At 41.8% G+C, this 23854-nt stretch overlaps 1 protein-coding gene across 3 annotated transcripts in view; it reads right to left on the minus strand.

Annotated features, from left to right (window-relative positions):
- NF2 (NF2, moesin-ezrin-radixin like (MERLIN) tumor suppressor) overlaps nt 1–23854 on the minus strand; it is an 86663-nt gene that overhangs the window by 45404 nt on the left and 17405 nt on the right. For all 3 annotated transcript variants that reach the window (XM_056528710.1, XM_056528708.1, XM_056528709.1), the window contains exons 9-14: nt 23110–23244; nt 20876–20950; nt 19851–19964; nt 6871–6993; nt 5769–5986; nt 2565–2670 (exon numbers count right to left, since the gene is read on the minus strand). In XM_056528710.1, coding sequence (XP_056384685.1) covers nt 2565–2670; nt 5769–5986; nt 6871–6993; nt 19851–19964; nt 20876–20950; nt 23110–23244 — 771 coding nt within the window. The remainder of the gene's footprint in view (nt 1–2564; nt 2671–5768; nt 5987–6870; nt 6994–19850; nt 19965–20875; nt 20951–23109; nt 23245–23854) is intronic.

Consider the following 23854-nt stretch of genomic DNA (forward strand, 5'->3'; position numbering starts at 1 on the left):
AAAAAAAAATATACTTTACAGAAAATGCACCTCTTTGTCCCAGTGAAGCTTCAAATAACAGCAGCAATAATTTGCAGAGTAATTTCACACAGCAGGAGATCAATACAGTTTAAATTCACATTTGTATTGGTGTCTTATTAAAGTGAAGTGTCTCGCTACAGAACCTTATCCTCTAGCTTTATCTACCCAACCGTCCACAGAATTGCTGGTTAAATGATATACAGTCAGTCATTCTGTTCTCCCAAAAAAACTCATGTATGGTAGTAAGGTGGACAACAAATTACTGCAGAGCATAGAAGCCAGTAAGGCCACTTCAGGAGAAAGTTTGATTTTAAGAGCCATACAGTAAGAACTCCCATAGAAATCAATAGGAAAACATTTAAAAAGGGTATTGACAGGATAGGCGATACGTGATTACTGGGGGTCCTATAGTGGACATGCTTTGAAGTGGCCTTTCTTGGTCCTAAGCTTTGCAGTAATTTGTCATTCACAATATACATGTACATATGTTTTTGGTAAAACAAAATGACCGTATAGGTGTTGATTTTGGAAAAGTACTTTTTATACACCATTATACCAGAGTGCTTGTCCTTTCTCTCACAAAATGTCTGTACATACCCCCCTCCCCTCTTTATCCACTTCTGAGGCACCTCCTCAAAGTCTTGGTCCTTTGGTTTGTGTTAGGGTGCATTCACACCACGTTTTGTACATACGGGTGCCGGATCCGGCCGGGGGAGGGGCAAACCCCGGCCAGATCAGCCCATGACTCCATTTACTTTTATGACCCGACCGGAGTCAAACGGTGACTCCGGTCGGCTCAGTTTTGACCCGTATGCGGTTTTGGACCGGACCTAATACCGTAGCATACTATGGTTTTAGGTCCGGTCAGGAAACCGCATACAGGTCAAAAATTAGCCGACCGGATTCACCGTTTGACTCCGGTTGGGTCATTAAAGTAAATGGAGTCACAGGCTGATCCGGCCGGGGTACAGGAGCGCCCGGTTTGCCCCTCCCCCCGCCGGATCTGCCACCCGTATGTACAAAACGTGGTGTGAATGCACCCTTAGAAGGTGGGTCAAGGAGGACGCTTACCCCTAGCCTCAATTGCCATCTCTAAGCCAGTCTTTTGCCTCCGGTCATGCCAGCACATCAGCAATCATGTCACCGCACAGGCTTAGGCTGGGTCCACACTACGATTTGAACTACCGACCGGAGGCTGCGGTTCACTCTGGTCGGCTCATAGACATACATTAACTACGGTTCCCGAATACGGCTGAGTGTGGGCGCCGCGATTAAGCCCCGCCCACCCCTCCTCCCAGCCGTATACGGGAGCCGTATACGGGAACCGTAGTTCAAATCGTAGTGTGAACCCAGCCTTAGTGAGCAGTTTTCAGAACAGTTTTAAGCTGCCAGTCAACCCATTTACTTTAGTTTTATTGCCTACATAGCTCCTGGGATTTGTCCAGTTCACACTATAAACATTTTACTACATCTTTCTAGTTTCCAACCATACTCTCCTAATCATATGACTTAAATGTCTGATTGATGGGGGTCCTAAGTCCCCACATTCACTATAACTGGGACAAAAGAGGGAAGAAAAGAAGCATCTATGAGAGCTGTAAACAGCCTATGGCTAGTCTAGTCTAGGGAATATACAGGAACAGCAGCAGAGTGAAGTGAAGGCTCAGGAACAAAACTTATTTGATATTTAAGGGGTTGTCCGGCACCTCTCTCCTGTCCTAGCTGAGAATGGGCATGAAGAGATGCTGCAGCATGCCTGGCAGAAGAGTTGCCAAGGCCAATAAATAAGATAGATGAACAAGACCTGCTGGGCACCGGACATTGCCTCAGCAGATGTCCTGCCCAGCATGCAACATTGTCTTTCCCTGTCCGATCTCAGATTTCACAAGAGAGAAAGGTATATATGTAGAAATGTAAAGCATTGAAATATTCTGTAATGGTGCATTCACACACCGGATCCACTGCAGATTCACAGTTGTGGATTCTACAAGGCGACCACCTTATTGGCATGCCAAAAATATTTAAGAAATTGCCTTGTAAATGTTACAACTTCAAACACAGAACCACAGCACGGAACTGGACCAGGTAAGCATTGTTGTCATCTGTGTCACCTGTACTACCTGTCTGTACCGACAGGTTAGTAAAAGTGACACTGATGACAGATTTCCTTTAGGATAAAAGCCTTTTTAACATTATTGTGTATGTAAAATATATTGAAACTTATCACTATCCATTTTGATATATTTAAACGTACACCTAAAACATGTAGAAACCTAATGCTACAGGTCTGCCGGATAAGATTTTTATATGTATCCAATTAGATTTTTTAGCTTACCATTTCATACATTTTTAGGCCATCTGGTTTAACAATACATTCAACAGATGCAAAAATTGTGATGTGAATGAGGACTTCGCTTTCACTTAATAGATGGACTGTTTCAAAACTTATGTGGAGAAAAAATTAATAAATGACACACACTAAATAAGCAATAATGAATAGATGCTCACATATAAAAGAAAGTCATGACAATAATAGGTCTTACCGTATAGGCTGTTTTGCTGGTTATTTCCAATAACTTTTGTTTGGCTCTACGTTCAGACTCCCGGGCTTCTTGTAAATCTTGCTTAAGCTGCTCTGCTTCTTTAGCCCTTAGGGAAAAAATTATGAAGAAAAACATCAGTACAATGAAGAACCTATTTAAAGACCTTGCTCAATATAAATGTCTTCAACTAAACCAATTTTTTTGTTCTTTAAATTTACTATTTTTAAATGTAAATTTTTTTTAATTTTTTTATTAAGCAACTATACTTAAAAGGGATTGTCTATGTGCAATCCCAATAAATCTGTAGGGTAATTCTAATATTAAGTCATATTACTGGGGGAAGCAGCTGGTTATGCCTCATTACCTCTGCAGCAATGCAGATGGAGTAACTGAGCATATCATGGGGCCTAATAAAATCAACAGGCTGCCCGTGAAATGTACAAATGAGCAAGGTATAGCAATGGTATGCAGAGTTCTTTTTTCAGATGTTGGGACCGTTTAGCCTATGACATAGATTACTGGCAAAAGGCTATTTATAAAACAAGGTTTTTTGTAGGTTTTTGGTAACTTATAAATGGCCCAGTTGCATAAGGTAAGGGTCCTTGCTGACCTACACTCCCTTGTCCCAGTTCCAAAATGATAAGTCACTGCTGCAACCACTGATTGGCCGAGAAGATAATCAGTGTTGATAGAGCATCGACAGTAGAAGCAGTGGTGCATCAGGCAGGCGAGTATCTTTTTATGTTTTTTTTGTTTGTTTTTAACCTACCTGGCCACTTAAACTGCTGGAAAGCTTCTTCAAAAGGAGTTCTGTAGTGAAAGATAACTTATTCCCTATCCAAAGGATAGGGGATAAGTTATGGATCGCAGGGGGTCCGACCGTTGGTACCTCCCGCAATCTCCTGAACGGAGCCCCGGCAGTCTGCTTGAAGGGGGGTGTGCCCATAGAGAAGGAGAGGGCATGTCAGCTGTGGCTTCCTGCAGGGTCAGAACGGTTGCTTCCGGCAGACTGCCAGGGCCCCGTTCAGGAGATCGCAGGGGGTCCCAGCGGTCAGACCCCCCACGATCTATAACTTATCCCCTATCCTTTGGATAGGGGAGAAGCTATTTTTCACTGCACTATTTCTTCAATACTTTAGTGTTCCGCTCAGGTCTAGATTAGTAGGCTGACCCTAACAATAGCATATTTATTCAGTCACAAAGTTCCTAGTGGGTTTCAGTGTCACCAGAGTAGCAGTCACCTAACTAATAATTTTGCCAACAACTATAGTGGCGACAGCCTAATTTTAGAACACGATTTGCACAAGAACTTTTGGAAACAATTATTTACTTATTAAAAAGGGGTATTCCAGGTACTAAAACATTTTTGTAATTTAACCCCTTAAGGACCCAGCCCAAATATACCTTAAGGACCCGGCCATTTAAAGTCTGACCACTGTCACTTCAAGCATTAATAACTCTGGGATGCTTTTACCTTTCATTCTGATTCCGAGATAGTTTTTTCGTGACATATTCTACTTAATGATAGCGGTAAAATTTTGTCGATACTTCTATCATTTCTTGGTGAAAAATTCCAAAATTTGATGAAAAAATTGAAAATTTTGCATTTTTTTAAATTTAAAGCTCTCTGCTTATAAGGAAAATGAATATTCCAAATAAATTATATATTGATTCACATATACAATATGTCTACTTTATGTTTGCATCATAAAGTTGACATGTTTTTACTTTTGAAAGACATCAGAGGGCTTCAAAGTTCAGCAGCAATTTTCAAATTTTTCACAAAATTTTCAAAATCAGATTTTTTCAGGGACCAGTTAGGTTTTGAAGTGGATTTGAGGGGCCTTCTTATTAGAAAAACCCCATAAATGACCCAATTATAAAAACTGCACCCCTCAAAGTATTCAAAATGACATTCAAAAGGTTTGTTAACCCTTTTGGTGTTTCACAGGAATAGCAGCAAGTTGAAGGAGAAAATTCAAATTTTTTTTTTACACTTATTTTTCCTACCTTGCCCTGGGGGTTTTTCTGTCCCTGCTCTATGGGGGAACGTCAGTCCTGAGGGGGCTCCAATCCTCACAGGGGGGGGTCCCTGGCACCTTCGAGCAGCTTTGCCCGCTGACTGAACTCAGCTAACGGGCAGAGCTGCAAGAAGATGCAGTTAACCCCTCCCCCGCCAGCTGCTATTGGGGGGGGGGGGGTGACTAAATCGCCACCTCCCCATAGATACAGTGGGTGATAGGGGGTGTATTGTACACCCCCGATCACCTTGTATCTTCGGGTCAGCGGGTCACACGTGACCCGTATGACCCGAATCGCGGCAGATCGTTAGTGTAAATTCACCAACGATCTGCCGCGATCGCCGACATGGAGGGGTCTGATGACCCCCCCCTGGGCATTTGCGCGGGATGCCTGCTGAACGATAACAGCAGGCATCCTGGTCCGGTCCCCGCCCGGCGGGGACCGAAATTCCCACGGGATACGCCCTGGGTCCTTAAGTACCAGGACATCAAGGCGTATCCATACGCCCTAGGTCCTTAAGTGGTTAAGCCGGCAATATACTATCAGAGATCTGGCACCATTTTGCTGTTTCTAGACTTCACCACCTAGAAATAGACTAAATGGTGCTGGCTGCAGTCCTCTTCATATCCCTTCTGCTTCTTTCCCCTACCATACAAAGCATGGGCCACATGACTCCTGTCCTCCCTGGGGACTTGCTAGATTGTCTGCTTGCAAGCCAGTACCACCTATCAACGTCATCCCTCTGACTACCGAGGGGGGGAGAGATACACTGTGACTGCAGGGGTAACGGAATAGATTATCTGGGAAGAGTTTATTTCGGCTCATTGTGATTGCCAGGAAAGGTAGTTTCTATATGGCCTTGGAACCCATACCAGAAGTAAGGAATAGAGTGTTCCCACAATTTCCGAACTGCATTCCACATAAATATTCCGCTTCCATTAATTTCAGTGAAGACAGAGCATTTCAGGCGATCCTAGTGCCAGCAGAACATGAACATATGCCTTAGGATTAGGGAACCAGTGACATTACTTTTGGCAAGGATGCATGATCTTATTCCTACAACAGGCAACTACTGGCTCCTACACCTGACTTAGAAATGTTCTATTGTACAACAAAAGGTTACATAACCCAGAAGTGCACTAAAACAGAAAAAAAAAATCTTATGTTTGCATATACACTTACCGTCGCTCAGATTCTTCTGCCATTTTCAGAGCCAGCATCTCAGTCTCCAGCACCTTTTGCTCCATGAGCCTCTTTTCCTCTTCACTACGAATGGCTGTGGCTTTGATTCTCTGCATCTCCTGCTCAGCCTCGGCAGCTTTCTGGGCAAGTAGTTTGGCTTCCTCCTCTGTAATCTGAGCCTTCTCTGCTAGAAGGTCAGCGGTTTCTTCAGATCTCATCTAGAAAAGAGAAATACATAGTTAAGACTCCTTCATTCCGTGAATTTTGGTATTTTGCATTAGTATTTGTCAGCTAAAACTAAGAGTAGGCCCAATGCACCAAAGAGGGGCAGATCATTCCATTATATCTTCTCTCTGTATTGGCTCCACTCCCTGTTCTGTCTTACAAATACTTCGGTACTATGGTCACTTCTGACTTTGCTGGGACTGGAGTTAGCTCTGACCCCAGCCATTGCATCTGTCACCCACTCAGCATCTAAGCTCAAGCCTTTCAGCCTGGTGCTGTAAATATACAGCATGGTCTTGGAAGGAATTACCAAACCACAACAGATGCAAAAAAAATTACATAACCGGACAGATTACAATAAAGGAATAGATTATTCAGCGCAGACCATGCAATCATCAATGGTTGACTGATTAAACTCCAACATCAGGATATTCGTGTGACGCGTTTCAGGTACCAGTATACACCCTTAGTCATACGTGTCGCACGATTTTGTCCTGATGTCGGTTTTTAAACAATAAACCATTGGAGAATGCTTGGCCTGGGCTGGACAATCCGTCCTTTTATTGTGCTTTGCCGTTGGTGCTGTGGGGAGTTGAGGTTGAGCTGGACATTGCTTACTTTTCACATAACCGGGCAGATATAGTGTAAATACATCGAATTAATGCATACACTATATTCATTCACACTGCATGAGGTCTGTTGATAAATGTGGTGCAGGCTACATGAGGGAAGTAGACTGGTTTACTAGTATTCCCTAATGTGTGTAAGCAAAGTTACAAATTGCATATACATTTTTATTATATGCAGATGCAAAACACATACAAATCAAATAACAGGGATGAATTTAAAAACATTTGATATTCTATATTGCACTCACAAGGGCATCATTGGCCATCTGTGCCTCCTCCTTCAGCTGCAGCAATCTCCTCTCTAACTCATCCCGGGTCCGTTCAGCCTCTTCCCTCAATTGCTTTTCCCGTGCTAATCTTTGGCGTTCCATCTGAAATTTAAAGAAGAAGAAGAAGAAAAGGGAATATTTAACACTATAACTATTCCAACTTCTTCAATGGACTTTTATCTTTCTCTATTATATTTATAGACAATTCGAATAAATAATCATTGCAGATGATAAAGCAAGGCGTGGAACTGAAACGACAAGGTAATTTTAGTATTTTGACTAAAACTGATATTGGAGGTTCGGTAGTTTACACTCAGCACAAATTTTGCAGGCCACACCTTCATTACCTGTGGTGTACTGTTACTTCAATGTCATGGCCTGACAAAACAAAATACATTTCTACATTTTAACAGTATACAAAAAAGAAGGCTGCAGCAGCACTCGTTAAAAAAAATGGAAGCTCTTAGTGCACTTTTTGATCAAAATGTGTCCCCCATCCACCACGCGTCGGATGGGACGTTTTGATCAAAAAGTGCGCTAAGAGCCTCCATTTTTTTTTACCAAGAGTGCTGGTGCAACCTTCTTTTTTTTGTATACTTTGTAATTGTCAGAGCAGCTGCACCTGTATATTAGGTAGTAGTGCTGGCTATTTTTCTTTTTTGTGTTTTTGCTATGCAAGTTAGGGGGAGTGGCAACCTCTCTAGCCATGCACCCCTCCCTGTTCATAGGTGGTTTTTAAATTGATAGTGGATCCTGCATGTCACCCAGTCAGAGGCCATATGCCCAGCAGAGGTGAGTGGATTAAGCATGTTAAGGTCCCATCCGACAAGAGGCCACCTCGGCATGGTGGATGGGGGACACGTTTTGATCATAAAGTGCGCTATGATCAATTTTTTGAACAAGAGTGCTGCTGCAACCTTCTTTTGCCTGGATTTTGTTTCCAGGCATTGCACTTTTCAGTAAAAAGGACTCATATTTATTCTGTAGGTCCATATCATTACAACAACGTGTTTGTCCTGTGTTAGGCAATAACTCCTCCCCCTTAGGTCATATTTAGCCACATGGTAGGTCCCAGAAGAAAAGGAACACCAGAATATCATTTTAGGATGAAAAAAATGATAGGCCCCATTCAATCCCTCCAAAGGATGCCGTCAGCACCATACCACATCCCCAAAAGTGACCCAATTTTGCAAATTAGACCCCATAAAGTATTTACCTAAGGCAGTAGTGGGTACTTTGAGTCCTTACTGTTGGATTGGAATTAGCAACAACAATTAAAATTTTTTTTAACAAATGCCTCATTTGTGCGACATATTTTTTGTATATTTTTGGATATATGGGGGAGGGCCGGTAACACCCTGTTCATACTGCGTTTCTGGGTATCCATCTACTTTATGTAAAGAAAAAAGAAATGCTAACATACTGTAGCGCTTGCCACTTGTATATGCTAAGGGCCGCTTGCCACTTGTATATGCTAATTTGATGTTAAATACACAATAGCATAGTCTGCTGCTCTATTTCGTCCCACCAAATTAGCGTATACTAGCAGGAAGTGACTCAGACAGACTCATTAGGTGACCCTGGTAAGGGGGTCCAGAATTAGACAGAGGGAACTCCTCCTGTCAAATACAATACACGATTGCTATGGACCGCCATATGTAAGGGGTTAAACTGCCGGGATCAGTGTTGGCTTCAATCCTGGCCCTGTGCAGCCTAGGCCAGGCTGTGTGTTACAGCTTAGCTCCGGCCACAATCTTATGTGTACACTGGACAGTACCCACAAAATCAGATGACAGGTTCATCCCTAATGTAGCGAGTCTGTGCATATCAGTCATCAGAGGGGGTTAAGGGGTTAAATACAATTTTCTGAAACTGGAATATTTATTGAAATGAAAAGTAATTTATTATAAACAAGTTTCATTTATGGCATTCGTACCCTTGAATTACTGTAACTAGAATAAATGCCCTTGATATGTTCAGTCCATCCATTTCAGCCATCACAGACAGGTCACTTTCTGCTGCATGAGCTGCATACTCATCTCTTTTTGTGCACATCATTTTGATTTAAATGTCTATAGGTAATGACATCAACCAGTTAAATGTGAGCAAGGTAAAGCTACACTCACAGCACAAGGCCACACGTTTACTGCAAGACAAAAATTCTCTCTCTCTCTATAATATTATATATATATATATATATATATATATATATATATATATATATATATATATATATATATATATATATATATATATATATATATATATATATTTTTTTTTTTTTTATTCTTTATTTTTTTTTTTTTTAAGAAGTTCTAGGAAATGCTCTCAAAATTGCATCAATGGAATGGAAAATATGATTTCCCTATAGAAATTTCTGCAATAAATCAAGTGTAAACATACTTTTAGGATATGTTTTTTTTATGGGGACTCCAAAGTGTATTTCATGCAGAAATATTCAGGAAAAAAGCCTTGCAGGGAAAAAAAAAACACATAAAGGGAAATGTACTTCATGACATGAAAATCTTGTCATGTAGTCACATGTAGATTAGCATGGGCAGCAAGGTGACTTAGCACTGTTGCACTGCAATGATTGGGTCCTGGGTTTAAATCCAACCTGGGCAACATCTGCATGGAGGTTGTATATGCCCCCCTTGTTTGTGTGGGTTTTCCTCCATGATAAGGTAACACACAGTGGGTTTAGACAAAGTCCATGATTTTCAGAGACCCAGCAGGGTAATAACTCACTATTTTGAAGCTTGTTTCTGAACTTTTCAGAGGCTTTTTATTTTCATGACTTAATTTTAAATCTTCTTACAAAGCTGGTAAACGGAGAAATAGGAGCTATGATCTTCACTCTGCTCGACACCTTGGAGGCAAAGGCATTTCAGGGGCATGCCCCCTAGTCTTGACGCATGACTAAGTGGGCATGCCCCCGAAACGCTGTTGCGTCCAAGGTGTCGAGCAGAGTGAAGATCATAGCTCCTATTTCTCCGTTTACCAGCTTTGTAAGAAGATTTAAAATGAAGTCATGAAAATAAAAAGCCTCTGAAAACTTCAGAAACGAGCTTCAAAATAGTGAGTTATTACCCTGCTGGGTCTCTGAAAATCATGGACTTTGCTTAAATACATTGTCTTAGCCCACGGTGTGTTATCTTATCCTGGTCTAAAGGGAGGAGTGGAGCTCCCTTGTGGGATCCTACACAATACTGTGTGAATTCAGGTAGACTTTGTTACTACGTGTGTTTTATATGCAGGTTTTCCTCCATGTACATGATAATCTGTGTACTGGGCTGTGTGAATCAGTGTTACAGAAATTTATAAAATAAGTTATTCCCAGTAAAAAGATCTAATACCATGGCATATCAAAATACATATCCATAGCAGAAATCAGACATTTTATCTCAGATTCTCTTTCCAACAGAAAAATCTATTGTGTAAACACTGTCTTAGTTTCCACTGCATCTGTCTATTGTCATTGTCTGATGTGACCGTACCTCTTTATCGCCTGCATGTCGGGCACATTCAGGGGACAACGATAACAACCCTACTGATGCTGCCAAATAAAAATGTCACATAATCACAAAGATTATTTCTAACTCTAAAGTTAATCCTTTAAACGTGAACATTTCATTTTTTTTGTCTTGTGCAAGTACAGAGATAGGCTTAATATTAAAGATTGACTTAAATAGGTTGTTTATGAAAGACAACTTATCCCCTATCCACCGGATAGGGTATAAGTGTCTGATCGCAGGTGTTCCAGCTGCAGGGCAGACCCGAAATCTCCAGAATGGGGCCCCGGCTCTCAGTGAATGTGTGTGCTATAGACACAATGCGCTCCATTTATTTCTATGGAAGGGTCGAATACACACCTGGGCATCTTTGGCGCTCCCATAGAAATTAATGGAGCGTGTGCAGTCTGCAGCACATGATCTCTGTGAGAGCTAGGGCCCCGTTCAGAGGTTAATTTATCTTTCTTTGTTTGACACGTGAGTGTTGATTCCTTTTTCACCCATGCATCCATGAGTATATAAATGTTACATTTGCTTGGTATCCTTGCCATGATTAAGGGCTACTTTTGAACCTGAAACGCTTTGGCGTTTATCACTCTTACTGTGAAATGTTGCTTTTGTTTTGTTTGTAATCTGGATTATTGGTGTTTGAAGATTTTACTCTTTTTCCTGGAAGCTGGATTTTCACCTTTTTTGCTGCTAAATTATCTTTCACCAGGCAACCCCTTTAACACATTACCTTGCCTTGTTCCATATAACTAGTATCTCAGTAACCAGTAAGCCTTATATTGGCCCAATTTGTGTCAGATATATATTATATACACTTACATACAGTATGTATGTATGCAATTTTGGGCGGTCATCTCAAAAAGGTTTCAATATGCAAACAAATGTTATTTATATATAGGATCTCTTTTTTTTTTTTGCATTGCCACATTTAAAGAGCCATAACTTTTCTATTTTTAGTTGATGTAGCTGTAGGGTTTATTTATTTATTTATTTTTTTATCTATGTCGAGTTTTAATTCACAATAGTCCCATTTTGGAATACACAATTCATTAGTAAGAAAGGCAAAAAAATAAACTACAATTACTTTATACATTTTTGCATTTAAAATGTTCTGCCATTCACTGTCATAAATAACATGCAAAATTTATTATAGGTGTCGGTACAATTACAGTGATACCAAAGATGTATAGATTCTTTTACTCTATTACTACTACTTACTACAAGAATAGCACATTTTTTTATCTAATTAATTAATTAGTTGCTTCTGTGGACAAGTGTCTTTTATACAGGTAACAAGCTGACATTTGGAGCATTCCCTTTAAGAGAGTGCTCCAAATCTCAACTTACCTGGATAAAAGACACCTGGGAGTCAGAAATCTTGCTGACTGATAGGTGTTAAATAATTCATAAACTCATAAAATATTTGAAATGCGTTTTTCTGTATTTTTGTTGTTCTGTCTCTCACTGCTATAATAAACCTACCACTAAAATTATAAACTAAACATTATTTTGTCAGTGGGCAAAAATCCTTCACCTGTAAATGTTTGCTTTCTATCACTTCAGAGTCAATATGTATACATGCAGTATGCTATATTACTGCACAGTACAAATTATCTTCGTGATGTAGCACTAATGCCCAAGTTTTGTTATGTGATTATTATACTGTAAATAGTGACCCCTTATGGCCAAGTTTGAAACTGTAGAAAAACGCAGTGAAATCTGTATGCTAGTCAGGCAGTCAATTGGATGAGTGAGCGGGTGGGGATGAGTCAAAGGCTCAGGCCTGTGCGTTTGAATGCTAAGTGCTGCAGAGGCGTCACACTGCGACGGCCCATTCCCCCCGATAGCATTAACATTCCTGTCCGGCTGCATCAACACTTAACACAGTTGTCATCAAGGGACTAGGTTATTGCAGAGCACACTAAGATGCAGTATTAGAAGAAGACTGGACCAACCGCGTAGCTTGCACATGTGCTACCCTGCCCTCAGTAGAAGATTGAAGGGAGCAAGGGTTAAGTACAGCTTCATTGTGGAAAGTTGCATAGAAATCCATCAAATTCATGAATGAAGTATACCATCATATCCATTGTATAAACATGTCATTGGCCAAAGACAGGTTTACAGTCTATAAGTGGTCTTTTCAGAGACATTGGCATCATGAGTGCTAGAAATTACTTTGGTTGACTCACTGTTAACATGAACTAAATATAGATTTGTTCTCTAAAGCAAATAATCCAATAAACAATCAAAATATCATTTATGTAAGATAGCATACCACAAAGGTTAGGATTAGAGATGAGCGATCAGAGCCTGGTGAACCTGGTCTCGCTCAGAACTTTAGGGTGAATTTGGCTTGCAGAACTTTCAAAGTTTGCCAGGCTTACGCAACCCTGGCATTGGCACTATTATTAGAAAGGATGAGAAACACATGGTGTTTGGCACCTAAATGAATGGAGGAAGTACTAGAAACACTAAGATGAAGTCAGGGTAACCAAGCATACTTTGCAGCTAGCAAGATCGTATGACCCCTGGTTATCCAATCATTGATTGAATTATGTGACATACAGCTCCCAGGCCAGGAGACACCATGGAGGTTGGTTTAAGAGGCTGATGAAACCCTATGCACTGCCTTGCAGCTCTATGGGCACCACCCATTTGCCTAACCCCCTTACAGGTAGCAGAAGCAGCCTGTTGGTAATTATAGCAGCAGCAGCTTAAGCAGGGAACAGTTCTCACTGTCTTTCAGGGGTTGTGTGGTTTTGGAGGATAATAAGGCCCTTGTGGACTGGTTGACTCGTTATCAATCATTTCAGGAAGAGAAAGAGTCTGACGATAGTACATTAAAACCGGTGTCACTGGATTCCTTATTGTCTATAGTTACATGGTGCAGTGGAAATGTCCGTCCTAGATGGTCTGTTCCATCATCTCTGTCTTTGCTTCCCCCACTAGTGCTAAGCAGAAGGATAGCATTAGCTCCAAGGAGAAGTAGTGTGAGGACAGTCAGCTTTTGGAGTGTATTGTGGAGGTAGTGGAGGTGAAAGCTGTGGCTGAGTATAGCATTAGTGGGGATACTGTAAGGCATCATGGTGGATATGATGAGGAGGCGCAAAGAGCACGATAAGTAATCAGAAGTTCATGCTGAGAGGAGTTTGATGATGATGATGATTATTTTGGGCAGGATGTGGGAACCAGGTGACAAGGTGGTGAGGTCATTAGAGCAAGAGAGCTTAGTGCTAATGTCAAAGAAGAGTGAACCAAAACCTAGGCCTGCCAGTATGATCAGCTCAAAAAAAAAAAAAAAAAAAGTTATAACAGCCCAGAATTACCTCCTCAGTTACTTAACTCCTTAAGGACCAAGCCCATTTTCACCTTAAGGACCAGGCCAATTTTATTTTTGCGTTTTCGTTTTTTCCTCCTCGCCTTCTAAATTCCATAACTCCTTTATATTTCCATCTACAGAACCATATAAGGGCTTGTTTTTTGCGTGACCAATTTTACTTCTCCTTTTACCATAAAATGTGTGGCGAACCGCCCCAAAAATTTTTTAAGGAGGAAATTTAAATGAAAACCACAATTTTGCACATTTTGGAGGGTTTTGTTTTCACACTATACACTTTACTGTAAAAATGACATTTGTTCTTTATTCTGTGGGTCAATATGATTAAAATGATAGCCATGGCTAGATACTTTTATATTTTTGTACCGCTTAAAAAAATCTAAAACTTTTTGTACAAAATCAGTAATATTTGACCACCTATAACTTTTTCATTTTCCCATATATAGGGCGGTATGAGGGCTCATTTTTTGTGCAGTCATCTGTACTTTTTATCAATACCACATTTGCATATATAAAACTTTTAGATCATTTTTTTCTAAAAAAATTTTTTTAATAAAATGTGACAAAAAAGCTGCATTTTTGGAAAATTTTTTAACGTTTACGCCATTCACCGTACGGGATCCTTAACATTATATTTTGATAGTACGGACATTTACGCATGCGGCAATACCAAATATGTTTATTTAAAAAAAAAAAAAAAAAAAAAAAAAAACGCTTTTTGGGGGTAAAATGGGAAAAACTGACAATTTTCATTTTTATTGGGGGAGGGGATTTTTCACTTTTTTTTACTTTTTATTTTTACATTTTTCAACTTATTTTACACTTTTTATTTTCACAGCGCTGCGGGCGATCCGATCATCCATTCAAAGTACCGCACTGCCGCGATCTGTATTGATCACAGCATCTGAGGGGTTAATGGCAGACATCCGCGCGATCGCGGATGTCGGACATTACCGGCGAGTCCCTGGCTGCTGATAGCAGCCGGAACCTGCCGTGTATGACGCGAGCACCGTCCCGCCAAACCAGGACGTACATTTACGTCTGTGGTCATTAAGGGGTTAATAAATACTTTTCCTGGTGTGCACTAGAACTGACAAGTTAAAAGTTTACATTTTTTCAAACTTGACTGTCAAAAAAATGGTTTCAATATTTTCAATAGCAATAGAGGGACTGGTGGTGGTAGGTGTGATGGTGATACTGTAAGGCATCATGGTGGATATGCTGAGGGGAAACAAGAAGCCCATATCTGACATCAGAAGTATGCTGAGAGGAGCGGAAGGGACGATAATGAGGAGACTTAGCCTTTGGAAGAGAACAAGATTTGTCAGCAAAGACAAAAGTAGAATAAGTGATATTATGCCGCTGATATGCCTTCTGAAACAAACAACATTGTGATGATTGAGCAAGGATGGATGGAGGAAAGTTCACATCTGGCTGGCAGCAGTTCCTAATGAGGAGGAGTTGCATGAGGAAGTGGAACCTGAGGAGGAGGATTTGGAGAGGAATCTGTTGAAGGGAGAAGGGATAAGGGATGAGGAACCTACAGAGTGACAGCCATGATGACCAAGCTTGGCAATATGGGACAAAGGCAGAACAAGCCAGGCCCACGCTTAAGCTGAAAAGGATGGCAAGATGTAGGTTTTTTTTTCTTGCGTAATGTCAGAAATATTTAGCGCTTATAGGAAAAAGAGGAGTACTGGATTGCCACACACTTAGATCCTTGGTTTAACACCAGAATGGGGGGAATTTTTTTCACCTTCTAGGAAAGAGGATAAATTGGGTTATTATAGAGAAGTTGCGCAGTCCGCTTGCCACAGCTTTCCAGTACCAAACACCTGTAAACAAGGGTCCACTGTCTGCTGAGTCAACGCTCCACTCCCTCTGCCAGCGCTACCCCTGCAAGAGGAAAGAGCAGCAACATCTTCAAAAGGGAGTACAAGATGAGAAGTTTTTACATCCAGTATTCCCCCCTGACATGAGTCGTATTCCCCCCACTTAAACAACCAGGTTGAAGCATTCCCAAGCCGTGCTGTTTCTTAGACAGACATCATAAGCTCACACCCCATGGACTTCTGGGCTCAGATTAGACCATTGGCCATAACTTTCCCAGTTTGTCATGGGTGTTCTGTCATATCCACCCTCCAAGTGTAGCATCAGCGAGAGTGTTCAGCATGGCAGGCGGCGTTACCCCTAAGCAAACAAGATTGTTTGCCAGCAATGTGGAAAAACTCACTTTTGTTAAAATCAATCAGGCATGGATCAGTGAGGAATTTAAATCTCCTGTTCCAGATGCCACCGATGAGACAGTACAACCACCCCTGCTGTCTGTCGGCTACTACAATTCCCACCAGTTCACCACTGCCAGCTGTTCGCTGGTTACTACAACTTTCCCGTTTACCACTGCCTATGGTCCAATGGCTACTACAACTCCCAACAGTCCATTTCTGCCTGCTGTCGTGTCCGCTGGCTACTACAGTCGCCACCAGTCTGCCACTGCCGACTGTCCAGTTCATTGGCTACTAAAACCAGTTCACCACAGCTTGTTGTTGGCTGGCTACAACTAACACCAGTCCACCATCACCCATGCTGCTGCTATTACCATCCAGACCTACACATATATAACCCATGATCCCCATAAAAGGGATACACCAATCTTTTTTGGAGTGCTTAGAAAAATCCATTGCATCTTCCAATACCACAATGTTCATTTTAACACCAGCAGTCATCTGCCAACAAACAGGAATACTTCATGCACCTTTATTTTAATGTTAGAAAGCATTAAAAAGGCGGAATATCGCTGCGGCCGGCGATAGGCTGAAGGCTTTCCGACGTTCCATTCCCTAGGAAGCTGGTCCGGACCGACGGGGAAGGTGAGTTAAAGTTTATTTTGTTTACCTTTTGCAGCCCGGGCATAGGGATACAGTATGGAGCAGTGGTCTTCAACCTGCGGACCTCCAGATGTTGCAAAACTACAACTCCCAGCATGCCCGGACACCTGGTATAGAGTGTCAGCGCCGGCGGCCGCCAGGAGGACGAGGAGGGCAGGGCTTGCAGGTGACATATGTGAGTAGTACCCTGAAGGGGACAGCGCAGCGCTGGGCTAATAATTAATGGGGGGGGCAGAACCGCGCTCGCGGGTCACATATGAACAGTTCCCCGATGTGAGGACAGTGCAGCGCTGGGCTGATAATTCAGTCATTCCCGAGGGGGAGGGGCCAAACCGGTATTGCGGTATGGGTTAAAATTCATATCGTGCAGCACAAAAATTTCGGTATTTGGTATGAACTGGTATACCGCCCAGCCCTACTCAGGACCCAAAGTTACACCAGGTGAAATTGCTGCAGACTTAGGACCTGCACTGAACACATAGTCTCCCCCCCCCCCCCCCCAACAAACAAATCCAGGCCTGACCAGGGCACTAGTAATAACTAAAAGAAACGTATACAGACAAGTCCGGCACTACGAGGGTAGTACCATGGCAGGTAGGTCATGGCCAGATGAAGTACCAATAGGTACGAAATGGAGCTTGTCATCTGTGGTATCCCCCTGTATATGTCCCCTGCCTACTATGATATGTGAGTATTTTATCCAATAAAGAAGTAGTGGCCTTATCCATGGCTGAATGAAGATTTGATTTTTATCTTGACACTGGATGGCTACAGAGTTTTTCATAGCCATAGGATTTTCCTTCTCTGGGACCTGCATCTATCTCTAGAATGGCACCTCAGAAAACTGAAAGAAGCACCCTGACTGGTTCCTATAGGCAACTGCCCCATTTTTCCTTTGCACAGATTTTGATGAATCTCCCCCAATGTCACTGACCTTGACATCTACGGCTATGGTTGTGTTCTGCTAGTGAGCTGCCCTAATTTTATCTTTAACAGTGCAGAACAGAGTAGTGAAAAGCACTACGCTAGTCCAAAATTTTGCGGACAAGGCTTTTGAACAAATTTCTTGTTACTGTCGAGTTACTGGAGGAAGTGAAATACATTTATTGGAATCTTTATACTAGACATCAATATTTCTAAAACACTTCTAGTCTGCTGGGAAGCGTTCCAGTTTACCTCATTTCATATTTCTGTGCGAAAATAGCAGCATGATTCAGAGTTATAAAACTGTCCACGTAAGAGCTACAACAATAGAGGTGGCATTATCTCTACTGGAATCCACTAAGCAAGCTACACACTACACATGCTGGAGAATACAAATACTATGAAGGAAAACCTATGATCAAGAGATATAGGGATTTAACCATTTGGTTAAATAGTCAGGCTGGCATAAACTTTGTTTCAAAAAGGAGAGAATGATAGAATGCTAGACTAGGTGTGAATAGGAGGCTGCAGGGGCATGAATCAGGTTCAGGGGTGTGGACCAGGCTCAGGGGGGTGGGTGTGACTAAGAGGAGTTTATCAAACTTGGGGTTTAATCAGACCGAGTGTGAATTAGAATCTAGGAGAGAAGCTAGTGTGCCTATGAGGTTTAGAGAGTTTTAATCGGGCTCATGAGGGTTTGAGTATGAGGCTGAGGGGCATGAATTAGCCAATCAGGCTCAGGGGGTGCAAATGGTGCATTTTCAACTAGTCCACAAGCTTAAAGGAGTAGTACAGTAGTGAACAAGTGGTGAACAACTTATCCCCGATCTCCTGTACGGGGCCCCAGCAGCCCGCACGAAGGGGGCGTGTTGACCCCCGCACGAAGCAGCGGCCGACACGCCCCCTCAATATAACTCTATGGCAGAGCCGGAACGCTGCCTTCGGCAATCTCCGGCTCTGCCATAGCGATGTATTGAGGGGGCGTGTCAGCTGCCGCTTCGTGCGGGGGTCGACACCCGATATCTGTCCGGAGAGCCTGGCCCCCGTACAGAGAGATCGCAGGGGGCCCCAGCGGACTGACCCCCTGCAATCTCAAACTTATCCCCTATCCTTAGGATAGGGGATACGTTTTTCACCACTGGACTACCCCTTTAAAAGGGGTACTCCATTGTCCCAGCTTTCCAAACATTTTGTTCCGAACGTTGGGTGCGGGCTGCGCCCCTTGTGACATCCCACCACACCCCTCAATGCAAATCTATGGGAGGGGGCGAGGCGGCTGCCACGCCCCCTCCCATAGACTTGCATTGAGGGGGCGTGGCGTAATGCCACGAGGGACATGACCGTGAGATCATGACCCCTGCAGCCCACACCCAGTGTTCGGAACAAAATATTAGGAAAGCTGGGGCAGTGGAGTACCCCTTTAAAGCCTGCCTGTCAGATTCCACAAGAAAAATGTTAAAAAGTACGCCCTTCGTCCTCAAGAGGTTATTCTGATGTACCATTTCACAGCAAATTTGTTATTGATAAATAATATACACAAGCCATTTAGGAAGTTGTTGGAGTTGGGGTCAGAGCGTGGAAAAATAAGCCAGATGTCTCCAAAATAATGGCATGGCCAGCACAGAAGCATTTATTTACTTACACGCCTACAAGGAGTTTAATTTATCTTACAATTAATCATGCTTTACAGACAAAGCTGGGCATGCCAAGCAATGCTCCATAGCAGCACTTTTCAAACTGAGAGGCCTCATTGGTGAAGTGCAAGGTCTGTGCCTGTGCCAAGCATCCAGACTCCAAAGCAGAGACTTTACTGATATTGCCAGCTCTGGGTTAATAATGTAGGCTTCATGTTTAGAATATATAAAGGTCCTGTGATGATGTCATTGTCACATGACCATGAGGTCATAGGTCCTTTAACCAATTAGTTCAGCTAAGTGTGGAGAGTAAAGGGAGCAGTTGAAGCTATGCTATGGTGTTGGTTTGACACTGGTGAAGAAGTGTTTACTGCCGCACTGTGGTGTTGTTTTGGCATTGTTATTTAGCGCACAGGAGGTATTTAGCAGTGTGTAGTATTACATGTTTGTCGGTGAATCCCCCAAATCAACACGAATTGGTTGGGGAGGCCAGAGTAGAAAAAGTTTGACAAGTCCTGTTCTAGTAAGTATTTCAAGTGTTAATCTTTTCAAACGCTTGACCCTTCTGTACATTCACAACAGGCACTGAAAAACAAAAGTTGACCTAAAGCAAGGACATATGCATATAACTGGCAGTGAGCCAGTGGTGACTCACCTGTTTTCTGGCCTTCTCTTCCCGAGCCTGAGCTTTCATCTGCTGAACTTCGAGCGAGTCAGCTTTCCTCCGGCGCATAAACAAGTCATGGTTTCCAATACAAAGCTGTAAAATCTAGGGCCAAAAAAAGGAAATCAGATAATTATAAGAAATGTATCCCCTAGATTTTCATAGCCAGATACTGAAACATGAAAACATGTGCTTCTTTCAAATTTGTGTCTATTTTTTAGTTGAACATTAGTAAATTTTATTTTTTGTACATTTATAGGGGCTGCCATCTTGCCTAAGCAGTTAATAACAGCATGTAGAGCAGTGTTTCCCAACCAGTGTGCAACCAGCTGTTGAAAGACTACAACTCCCAGCATGTGCAGCCAGCCAAAGGCTGTCCGGGAATACTGGGAGTTGTAGTTTCGCGAAGGCTGGAGAAACACTGGTTTGGAGACACTGATTTAGAGATATGCTTTGTGGCCAGCACTACAGATGAGCGAACTTACAGTAATTCGATTCGTCATGAACTTCTCGGCTTGGCAGTTGCTGACTTTAGCCTGTATAAATTAGTTCAGCTTTCAGGTGCTCCGGTGGGCTGGAAAAGGTGGATACAGTCCTAGGAGTCTCCTGGAACTGTAGCCACCTTTTCCAGCCCACCAGAGCACCTGAAAGCTGAACTAATTTATGCAGGCTAAAGTCAGCGACTGCCGAGCCGAGAAGTTCATGACAAATCGAATCACTGTGACTTTGTTCATCTCTAGCCAGCACCATGGACATGGGCAACAACAGACTGAAGCTGTCCCATTCATATAAATCGGAAATGTGTCTGGGGGTGTTCTGTGATCCTTTTCAGAGGTCATTCTACAGAAAGGGGGAGGCTATAATGTACTCCTGTCTGTGATGATAAGAAGGGTACTGCTGGGAAGTGATCTGTACGGAACAGAAACTATCAGCGTGCAAACATGGAGGCAACATGTGAATATCACAATTAAACCCAACAAAAATATCATAAATCATTTTCAAATATGATAACTCACCAGCTTGTTTACCCTCAATTTTGAGGAGTTAAATTTAAAGACATCAATCTTTTTATCGAGTGGTTTAATGGTAAACTGAAAAAAAATAAAAAAATAAAAAACATTTTAAAAAATAAAATACATCGACTAATAATAATTACAACAACATTATTAAGTAAAGTGTTTTATCAGGGTAGCTGTATTTCAACTAACAAGCTTTAAAGTGTACCTGATGTTAGCAAATACGTAATATAATGTATATAATACCATTATGTATATATAGTTGTTATATACGTTGGTTAAAAAATGTATATATTTTTGGGTGAAAAAATGCTGTCCCTGCAGCTATTGCCTGCGTGTCTCTGTGAGGAGGCCAAATACAGGAAGAAAGGGTGCGACAAGCAGGGTTCTGTGCAGGCTTCCCTGCATCAGCCTGCAGTGTGAGCCGGGGGGGCATGTCATAAAGCCTCACTGCACAGAGCCCTGCTTGTCCACCAAAACAGGCAATAGCTATAAAAATACACTTTTTTTTAACCACTAAAGGTCTCCCTTCTGGTCCAGACCACATTTCATCTGCATAAAAGCACAGACTTTGGTCTCCTGCTGGACTGGCAGGAGACCAAATTCAGGAAGTGCTGTCTGGCCATAGGCAGTGAATAGCTCTTGCTCTTTGCCTCTGTATGAAAAAGGGAAAACAAGTACTATTCACTGTCTATGGCCAGACAGCACTTCCTGAGTTTGGTCTCCTGCCAGTCCAGCAGGAGGCCAAAGTCTGTGCTTCTGAGCAGACAGAATGTAGTCTGGACCAGAAGGGAGACCCATAGTTGCCAGATTTATAACGCCATGAATGCCATGAGTGGCATAAAAAGACAATTTATTTATTTATTTTTACAGGGAGTAAATTACAAATCTTGTTTATTTTACCTGCTGTATCATATGCAAACATTTTTTTTTAATGGTAGTGCCCATCTAAGGGAAGAAAGTGAAAAAGGTTCTTTGGCTCAGATGAAGTCTACCTCACCAATAAAGTGTAATTCTTAACTGGTCCCCATTATTCCAGAGATTTATGGGGGTCTTCATACAGGCTGTACATTCAGTCCCTGAACAGCAGATTTCATGAACTGCACAGCAGCCTGTATTAGAAATAATTATCTACGCTGCTCTGGACCTGAACATGCAACTGTGCTGAAGGAGCCTCTCATAGACCTTTGGAACAGTGGAGACTAGGTGTGGGAGAGTAGCCTCTGGGAATAAGTGATGATTTCACCTTTCTTTTCTTAATAAAAAATTTAGTGTAAGTTCACACAAAGTAATTTGAGCTGGATTCCACACGGACTAGTATTATGCGTTAAAATCTGTGCGATATCTGCATAAATCAAAAATCCAATTGATTTAATGGTATTTCTCACACACAATTTTCCAAAGCATATATACAATTACACTTTAAATGACGTATCAATTGTTGACCTGGTTTTTCTGTAGACACATCCCTCAGCACTGAAATTCCTCTTCAAATCAACTTTGAAGCAAATTTGATGCAGATTTTGTAATGCATATTTTGATTTGGTTTTACTTCTAATTTGCTTTACAAAGCTGCATGAAACTTCACTCAACATAAGTCTACCCTGTATGAACATATTCTATTCTCCGCCTATCCAATCATACATAAAATATTTAATATTTACAAGTTTTATATTTCCCATAATCTTACAGAAATGGTGTCTTAGTAACAATACCATTATAGGAAAGTCACACGCTGTATTTTGACACTGCGTATTTTCCTACCCGTTAACTTCAATGGGTAGGAAAATATGCAGCAGGAAAGACGGAACATGTGACCCTACCATTATTTTTATGCTACAGCTGAGATCTCTGACTTGTGGGTCTGCGGAGGTTATAAAACTACAGCTCTTATTCTTTGAAAGCTGCAAGTTTTAGTTTTACAACAGCGGGAGGAGACATGTTGGAGACCACTGTACTAAATGAATATTGTTCTATGTAAATGATTTCTATAAACCACTCTGTGATCATTGGTGGGTGTAGTATTTACTATGTATCTTTAATGGTTCTACAATTGCAGGGACCAATTACTATTTCTAGCTGCCGAGATAGGTCACTATTACAATATCATAATCCAAGGGGAAAGTATCTGTTGTAGTAGCAAAGTGCACATAAACAAGTCAAATATATAACAAATGTAAAAACTGTACAGCCAAACTGTCCTAGATCAAGAGAAACCAGCAGTATAGTGTTACCTCCTTATCACTATAAGAGATATTCCGAATTTCATTCCAAGGGAAGGAGGTTTTAGGGGTCAGTTTATTTTCAGGGTCATAAATATGAAGTCCTAAGGCATCAACTCCAAGCAACAGTTCAGTGCCTTTCTTGTTCTAGTTTTTTAAATAAAAAAAGACACACAAGGAAAATGTAGAGTTATTGAAGCATTTCCAACCAATTAAATAAAACATATATAGCCAATATAGAGGGGTAACAATTCAGGTACATTTGCTCACTATTACATATGCTCTGCATATAAATAATACAGGGATTACACAGAAGATGGTATTTAAAGGGGTACTCCACCAAATAACATCTTATCCCCTATGCAAAGAATAAAATGTCTAATCGCGGGGGTCCCGCCGCTGGGGACCCCCGTTATCTTCCCTGCAGCCCCCCAGTCATCCGGTGCAGGGAGCAAACTCTGCTCCGTGCCAGATGGGCGATGACAGCCACCACACCCCCTCCGTTCATGTCTATGGGAGGAGGGGTGACGGCTACGTACTAGCTGTCACGCCCCCTCCCATAGACATGAATGGAGGGGACCTGGCAAGAAGTCACAAACACGGAAGCTCCAAGCTTCTCAGTTCTCAGGGGTATTCCAGGAAAGAAAAAAAATATTCTTCAACTGGCTCCAGAAAGTTAAACAGATTTGTAAATTACTTCTATTAAAAAATCTTAATCCTTCCAATAATTGTCAGCTGCTGACGCAGAGTTGTTCTT

This window comes from Hyla sarda, chromosome 1 (assembly GCF_029499605.1).
Source record: "Hyla sarda isolate aHylSar1 chromosome 1, aHylSar1.hap1, whole genome shotgun sequence".
In the NCBI taxonomy this organism is placed as follows: Eukaryota; Metazoa; Chordata; class Amphibia; order Anura; family Hylidae; genus Hyla; species Hyla sarda.